The sequence below is a fragment of the Salmo salar genome, chromosome ssa27, assembly GCF_905237065.1.
Source record: "Salmo salar chromosome ssa27, Ssal_v3.1, whole genome shotgun sequence".
NCBI lineage: Eukaryota > Metazoa > Chordata > Actinopteri > Salmoniformes > Salmonidae > Salmo > Salmo salar.
In genome coordinates, this window is record NC_059468.1 from 23,516,813 (window position 1) to 23,525,000 (window position 8,188).

Sequence of the window (8,188 nt, forward strand, 5' to 3'; positions counted from 1 at the left end):
AGAACCAGAACCACAACTAGCTAGACTAGAACCAGAACCAAAACCACAACTAGCTGGACTAGAACCAGAACCACAATTACAACTAGCTGGACTAGACCCAGAACCACAACTAGCTGGACTAGAACCAGAACCACAATTACAACTAGCTGGACTAGAACCAGAACCACAACTAGCTAGACTAGAACCAGAACCAAAATCACAACTAGCTGGACTAGAACCAGAACCACAACTAACTGGACTAGAACCAGAACCACAATTACAACTAGCTGGATTAGAACCAGAACCACAACTAGCTGGACTAGAACCAGAACCAAAACCACAACTAGCTGGACTAGAACCAGAAACACAATTACAACTAGCTGTACTAGAACCAGAACCACAACTAGCTAGACTAGAACCAGAACTACAACTAGCTGGACTAGAACCAGAACCAAAACCACAGCTAGCTGTACTAGAACCAGAACCACAACTTGCTAGACTAGAACCAGAACCACAACTAGCTGGACTAGAACCAAAAGCACAACTAGCTGGACTAGAACCAGAACCACAACTTGCTAGACTAGAACCAGAACCACAACTAGCTGGACTAGAACCAGAACTACAACTAGCTGGACTAGAACCAGAACCACAATTACAACTAGCTGGACTAGAACCAGAACTAGCTGGACTAGAACCAGAACTAGCTGGACTAGAACCAGAACCAGAACTAGCTGGACTAGAACCAGAACCCCAACTAGCTGGACTACAACCAAAACCACAACTACAACTAGCTGGACTAGAACCAGAACCAGAACTAGCTGGACTAGAACCACAACTAGCTGGACTAGAACCAGAACCCCAACTAGCTGGACTAGAACCAAAACCACAACTACAACTAGCTGGACTAGAACCAGAACCAGAACTAGCTGGACTAGAACCACAACTAGCTGGACTAGAACCAGAACCACAACTAGCTGGACTAGAACCAAACCACAACTACAACTAGCTGTACTAGAACCAGAACCAGAACTAGCTGGACTAGAACCACAACTAGCTGGACTAGAGAACCAGAACTAGCTGGACTAGAACCACAACCACAACTAGCTGTACTAGAACCACAACCACAACTAGCTGGACTAGAACCACAACCAGAACTAGCTGGACTAGAACCAGAACCACAACTAGCTGGACTAGAACCACAACTAGTTAGACTAGAACCAGAACCACAACTAGCTGGACTAGAACCAGAACCACAACTTGCTAGACCAGAACCACAACTAGCTGGACTAGAACCAGAACCACAACTAGCTGGACTAGACCAAGAACTACAACTAGCTGGACTAGAACCAGAACCACAACTACAACTAGCTGGACTAGAACCAGAACCACAACTACAATTAGCTGGACTAGAACCAGAACCACAACTACAACTTGCTGGACTAGAACCACAACTACAACTAGCTGGACTAAAACCAGAACCAGAACTACAACTAGCTGGACTAGAACCAAAAACACAACTACAACTAACTAGACTAGAACCACAACCACAACTAGCTGGATTAGAACCAGAACTACAACTAGCTGGACTACAACCAGAACCACAACTAGCTGTACTAGAACCAGAACTAGCTGGACTAGAACCAGAACCACAACTAGCTGGACTAGAACCAAAACCACAACTACAACTAGCTGGACTAGAACCAGAACCAGAACTAGCTGGACTAGAACCACAACTAGCTGGACTAGAACCAGAACCAGAACTAGCTTGACTAGAACCAGAACTAGCTTGACTAGAACCAGAACTAGCTGGACTAGAACCAGAACCAGAACTAGCTGGACTAGAACCACAACCACAACTACAACTAGCTGGACTAGAACCAGAACCACAACTAGCTGGACTAGAACCAGAACCACAACTAGCTGGACTAGAACCAGAACCAGCTGGAGTAAAACCAGAACTACAACTCTGAGTGGGAGGGTCATGACCTTCAGTTAGAAAGTGTGTTTGTGTGTGTCAGTGTGCATGCTGTCAGTTCCATCTCCATAGCTACTTCTGAAACTAGGAAGCCTGGCAGGGCCTGCTGATAGGCTGAGAAAGGAGACAGATGATTGGTTGAGCTGTGGCTGTGGCTGTCATATCAGCAGAGTGTATCTGCAGCACCACACACCCTCTCTCTCTCTCTCTCTCTCTCTCTATCATATACTCATACACTCATACACACACTCCAGCCAAACAAATACATGAAGCAGTCCAAGACAAACATTCAAAGTAAAATGTTCTATATAGATATGTAAGAATGTGTGTGTGTTGACTACTGACCTGGCTAATAGGGTTAAGGACAGAAATAACGTCAGCTGAGATGCAAGGCCGTTTCTATGACTACCACCACCACACACATGTACACAATAGGCCTATACTGTTTGTTATATGTTGTGCAATGACACACGCACACACACACACACAGACATAGACGTCTCTCTCTTTAATACCTCTTGCTCAGCATCTATCAGCATCCCACAGACACGTCACATGGAAAGGATGTGCATGTCAAAAAAGGCCTGAAATAAAATGACACTGTCACAACACAGACACTGGCCCCAGGCGCGCTCTCACCATCTAGTCCCCCCCCCACCCATGAGCTCTGCACCACCATGAGCTCTGTGTCTTGAGGCTGATGTGGGCGTCACTCATTCAACGCACCGGGTGGTTCGTGCCTATACCGGATGAGCGCGTCAGGACAGCTCAATTTGTTACCGGGGGATTATAGCCCGGCTTTACAGGGGAACGGGATGACGTCTCTCGCGCTTTAATTACAGTAAACATCTGTCGGAGCGCGCTCTGAGCTCGCGCCACAGCACGTACCGAATGGTATATGTAGGTGGAGACCGACGGTGAATCTAGCCTACCTGAGAGACAGTCTCAGTGACGGATCCGGTCCTGTGTGAATGTGTGTGTGTATGGTAAAATCTTCGCTTTCACAACGAATCAGCATATACACACAATCAGCCCTGCATGGAGATGCTTACTTAACAATAGCCTTAACTCGTGTGTGTGTGTGTGTGTGTGTCACCATCACTAATGAGATGAGCCCACCTCAGCCATAGTGGCAGACTGACCCAGTGCACGAATTCCCTTTAAAACGGCACTGACGAGGTTAATACAAATTCCTTCAATAAAAAAAAAATACAGCGGTGCCGCGCGCATCTGGCAGCGCCGCTAGAACTGTCCGGTATGCAAATATGAGTGGTGTACACAGATAGACACTGCATGCGCACTCACCGGGAGAGGCTCGTTGCTGCAGCGGGGCTTCTCTTCTCTCGTCGTGCGGATCACTGAGTTCTCGGTAATATCACAGCTGCCACTGCTGGCGCACAGCATTTTCCGTTCATTCCTACGGTTAACGTCTCCTCTCCGTGCTTCGCGCGCATCTGTCTGTATACGTGCAGGGCTCCACCACAGAAAACCGTTTCTCTAAAAACAAGCTGGTCTACATCAACAGCAGAACCCTGGAAACGGAGGAAGGTAAAATATAAAGAAGCGAAGGAGAAATTGACCGGGGGGCGTATATCCCCTTCTGCACGCAAGAACGCGAACACTCCTTAAACCCCGCGGTAACGATCCCGTGGCAGACAGGCGTGGGACAGACGTTCCTAGGAGAAAAGGAAGGAAAGAACCAAATCTTTCTTCCGTTTTTATCTCTCCGCGATATCCCCCTTTCTCTCTCTGTCTCTCTCTCACACACAGTGCAATCTTGCCTCTCTAGTTTCTCGCCAGATGTGCCTGTCTGTCAGTCCCATCCAAGGACCCGTAGCTGTCCTCAGTTCTATGGATAAAAAGTCTGGGAAATGTAGTTCTTTTTTGTTATCAGAAACTGTTGTCTGGGTTACGCAATGCAGACGTGGGCGAGAGGAGTCAGAGAAAAATGGAGAGAGGGAGTTGGACACTGACTTGAGTCAGTTCTATAATTAAGCATTAAGTCGAGGGGTTATATTGGCCATTATAAACTGTGTGGTTCCAGCCCTGAATGCTGATTGGCTGACAGCCGTGGTATATCAGACGTATTCCACGGGTATGACAAAACATTTATTTTTACTGCTCTAATTACGTTGGTAACCAGTTTATAATTGCAATAAGGCACCTCAGGGGTTTGTGGTATATGGCCAATATACCACGGCTAAGGGCTGTGTCCAGGCACTCCACAATGCATCGTACTTAACAGCCCTTAGCCGTGGCATATTGGCCATATACCACACCCCCTCGTGCCTTATCGCTTAAATATACCACAGCTAATTTGGGGGGTGCTTACATTTGTCCTGTTACACACTTGTAGAAGTGTGTAATGGAGATGTGTTTTTTGCATATTCCAACTCCCAGAGACACCTGCAAGGAGTGGGATCAAGGCCAGGGTCACCGTTGTCCAGCGCCACAGGACCAATTGGGGTCAAGTGCCTTTCTCAAGGGCACAGCGACAGGTTTTGACTTTGTCTGCTCCGGGATTCAAACCAGCAACCTTTCGTCCATAACCAAGTGGGAAGGTGGTTTTTACCACATAGGACCGGGAAAAATCCCCAATCCATTTGAAGTGGTAATTACTCGTGGAAACTCATCTATCATCCCTGAGCTCTGACTACTCACATCTGCTGACCTCTGACGTTACCTATATGAAATGACCTTGATTACAGCATTTTTCAGCAGTTAAATGCAACATTAAAACATTTATAAAAAGCAATCTATTAATATGGTTTTTGAACAGAAATCTGTTTACAAGCATGATATCTGTACTTTTAGTTTATGGTTGACGCAGCTTGTTGTACATTAGCCAATCGGCATTTCTCAATGAGTTCAAAGCACGTGAATATATCCAACTGGTATTTAGGTAATTACCACCTTCCCACTTGGTTATGAATGCAGCATAAGGGCTGCTCTTTGCATGACAGGAAGCGAGTGCCTGGATACAGCCCTTAGCCGTGGTATATTGGCCATATACCACAAACCCCAAGGTGTCTTATTGCTGTTATAAACTGGTTACAAACATAAATAGAACAGTAAACAAGGATTTCTGCATCATACCGTGGTATATTGTCTGATGTACACACTGCTGTACTAGTGTTTTAGCCAATCAGCATCCATGACACAAACTACCGGTTATAACCCTATGGTTACAATGAACAGCGCTGGGTGCTCACACAGATAAAACAGCAGACAGACTTACCACAGGAGGGACCCAATTTCAAGTAGACTGACCACACTAGACAGTCAAAATGTGTGTGTGCATGTGTCTGTGAGTAAAGAAATACGTGTTTGCAGGCTAGATCTAGAAACTAAGAAAACAAGACACATGTATTGTGGAAAATAACTTTACCACAGGCACAGAAACATCTGAAACAACAGAAAAGTTAAATTCATCATAAAAACCCACACTCCCGCTCACGGTCCCAACTCCGACCTCTGTGCATTCATTTGACCCTTTGCCTGGCCCTCCCATTGGCAGAAGGCTGTATACAGAACATGCGTGGATTCAGAGAGGTGAAATAGTCAGAACATAGCACATAAAAATTTTACGAATAGAGCTGGTACAAACGCCTATTCTACCTGATAAAAATATACTGTATAGAACATATATGATTGTCTATCTGAACATTCTGAAACGTTGCACCCTGCTGAACAGACCCCATGTGTTAGTTAAGATACAAACAGTAGATATACGAGCATTAAATAAAAATTTAAAAAACAGGGTTGTCAATATCAGGTTTAAGAAAGGTTACAGTAAAAATCCACTTTGACGTCATGAAAGATGCTTAGAGAGTAAAAAGCATTGGAGTGAAGTCATCACCATCATCATCTTACACAAGTAAAGATTTTAGGCACAAACTGGTCCCCTAACCCCCTCTAACCTTAACCCCCCCAACCCCCTCTAACCTTAACCCCCCAACCCCCTCTAACCTCAACCCCCCTAACCCCCTAACACCCTCTAACCTTAACCCCCCTAACCCCCTCTAACCTTAACCCCCCCCTAACCCCCTCTAACCTTAGCCCCCTAACCCCCTCTAACCTTAACCCCCTAACCCCTCTAACCTTAACCCCCCAACCCCCTCTAACCTTAACCCCCCAACCCCTCTAACCTCAACCCCCTAACCCCTAACACCCTCTAACCTTAACCCCCTAACCCCTCTAACCTTAACCCCCCTAACCCCCTCTAACCTTAACCCCCTAACCCCTCTAACCTTAACCCCCCTTAACCCCATCTAACCTTAACCCCCCAACCTCCATCTAAAGACGAAGCCTAGTTGTCATGGTAACTCAGTAAAGCTATTAAGGCTTAGTACACTGACAACAATCCCATTTCCTCTGCTGGTCTAGGCAGCCGAGCACAGATAGGAGGAGAGGAAGAATTCTGGCTCGTGTTTGATTGCTCTGCCCTGACAGACAGCAACATATAGTAGATAAGGCTTACAGTATGTATAGGTCATGTGTGTGTGTGTGTGTGTGTGTGTGTGTGTGTGTGTGTGTGTGTACACTTGTGTCTGTGTGCATGTGCGTGGTCACAGGTTCTCTCCAGGCTGGTACTGGGGTTCAGTAGCAGTGAAGTAGTCTTCCAGGAAGCCCTGCAGGTATTCAAAGGTGTGCCTCTCGTCCGCCTCTCTCCGCCAGCACTGCACCATCAGCTCATGGAGGGAGGCAGGACAACCCACCGCACAGGGCATCCTGTACCCCCTCTCCACCTGCTCCAGAACCTCACGGTTATTCATACCTAGAGAGAGAGGATGGAGAGGGAGGAGGGAGAGAGAGAGGGAGGGAGGTAGAGGGAGGTAGAGAGAGGAGGGAGGTAGAGGAGGGAGAGAGAGGAGGGAGAGAGAAAGACACAGACAGATGTTTTTCAGTGTAACACACAGCATATCCATCATAGAGACAGATGGAAAGACAGAGGGCTGGAAAAAAGGACGACAGAGTAGGAGACATCTACACCCCCATACCTGGGTAAGGCACGCGTCCTTTTGTGATGAGTTCAGTGAGCAGGATACCAAAGCTCCACACATCAGACTTGATGGTGAAGCGCCCGTATAGAGCTGCTTCAGGAGCTGTCCACTTGATGGGGAACTTGGCTCCTGTAAAATCAATCAATCAAATGTATTTATGAAGCCCTTTTCACATCAAGAGTTGTCACAAAGTCCTAACACAGTAACTCTCCTCTACCTTGTCTGGCTGTGTACTCATTGTCCTCTATGAGTCTGGCCAGACCAAAGTCAGCTATCTTGCACACCAGATTTTCCCCGACCAGAATGTTAGCCGCTCGCAGATCACGATGGATGTAGTTCATACGCTCTATATACGCCATGCCTGCCGCTATCTACACACACACACACACACACACACACACACACACACACACACACACACACACAGGAGGAAGGGTTAGAGGTGCAAGCCATCCAATCCCATACGTGACTCCCAAATCGAACTCCACAGCCACATGGCAGCAGCACCAGAAGCTCTGAACCACGGCCCAACCACAAGAGGAGCATCGATGGACTGCCAAGATGGTTTGTGTTCTTACCTGTGCAGCCATATCCACCAGCTGAGGCAACTTCAGATTCCCTCCTTCCCCATCCTTTAGGAAGTCCAGTAAGCTACCTGAAATACACAGTTTAATTCATTTCAGAAATAATTGTGAAAACATGTGGTGTGTGTGGCTCTGCTTGCATATGTGTGTGCTCCGTGCAGCACCTTGGCTCATGAACTCTGTGATGATGTAGATGGGTTCTTCAGAGACCACAGCGTACAGCTGCACCAGCTTGTCATGTCTCAGTCTCTTCATGATCTGAGCTTCTTCTAGGAAGGCCTCTGGAGACATGGTGCCTGGCTTCAATGTCTTCACTGCTACCTTGGTGGTGCCGTTCCACATACCTGACACACACACACACACACACACAAGTTATAAAGAGGGCATGCACGGAGGTGGCGGGGTGGGATACGGAAGGGGAGGAGAGAGGGAGAGTCAGCTGGACCAGGAATAGGGTTGGCTACCTCCTGGTCCGGACACACAGAGAGACTATTACACAGACACAGAACAACACTGGAATGGAAACTGGGAACAGCTGGCAAGTGGGAAAAGAGAGCACTACACCCCACCACATTGGGAATAATCCCAGACACACTGAGAAGCACTTCTGGGACACAGTTGTGAAGACCGCTATAGTCCAGGGTTTC

At 47.1% G+C, this 8,188-nt stretch overlaps 2 protein-coding genes across 4 annotated transcripts in view; both read right to left on the bottom strand.

Moving 5' to 3' along the window:
• Positions 1 to 4,031, bottom strand: part of ahdc1 (AT hook, DNA binding motif, containing 1) — a 33,281-nt gene extending 29,250 nt beyond the window's left edge. The window contains exon 1 of the mRNA XM_045709218.1: positions 3,260 to 4,031. The gene's annotated coding sequence lies outside the window, so the exon portion shown is untranslated. The remainder of the gene's footprint in view (positions 1 to 3,259) is intronic.
• Positions 4,032 to 6,449: 2,418 nt separating this feature from the next.
• The window catches only part of LOC106588771 (proto-oncogene tyrosine-protein kinase Yrk-like), a 20,946-nt gene continuing 19,207 nt past the window's right edge, over positions 6,450 to 8,188 (bottom strand). For all 3 annotated transcript variants that reach the window (XM_014178169.2, XM_014178171.2, XM_014178170.2), the window contains exons 9-13: positions 7,706 to 7,885; positions 7,536 to 7,612; positions 7,175 to 7,328; positions 6,955 to 7,086; positions 6,450 to 6,731 (exon numbers count right to left, since the gene is read on the bottom strand). In XM_014178169.2, the coding sequence (XP_014033644.2) occupies positions 6,523 to 6,731; positions 6,955 to 7,086; positions 7,175 to 7,328; positions 7,536 to 7,612; positions 7,706 to 7,885 (752 nt within the window). In that variant the 3' untranslated portion in view covers positions 6,450 to 6,522. The remainder of the gene's footprint in view (positions 6,732 to 6,954; positions 7,087 to 7,174; positions 7,329 to 7,535; positions 7,613 to 7,705; positions 7,886 to 8,188) is intronic.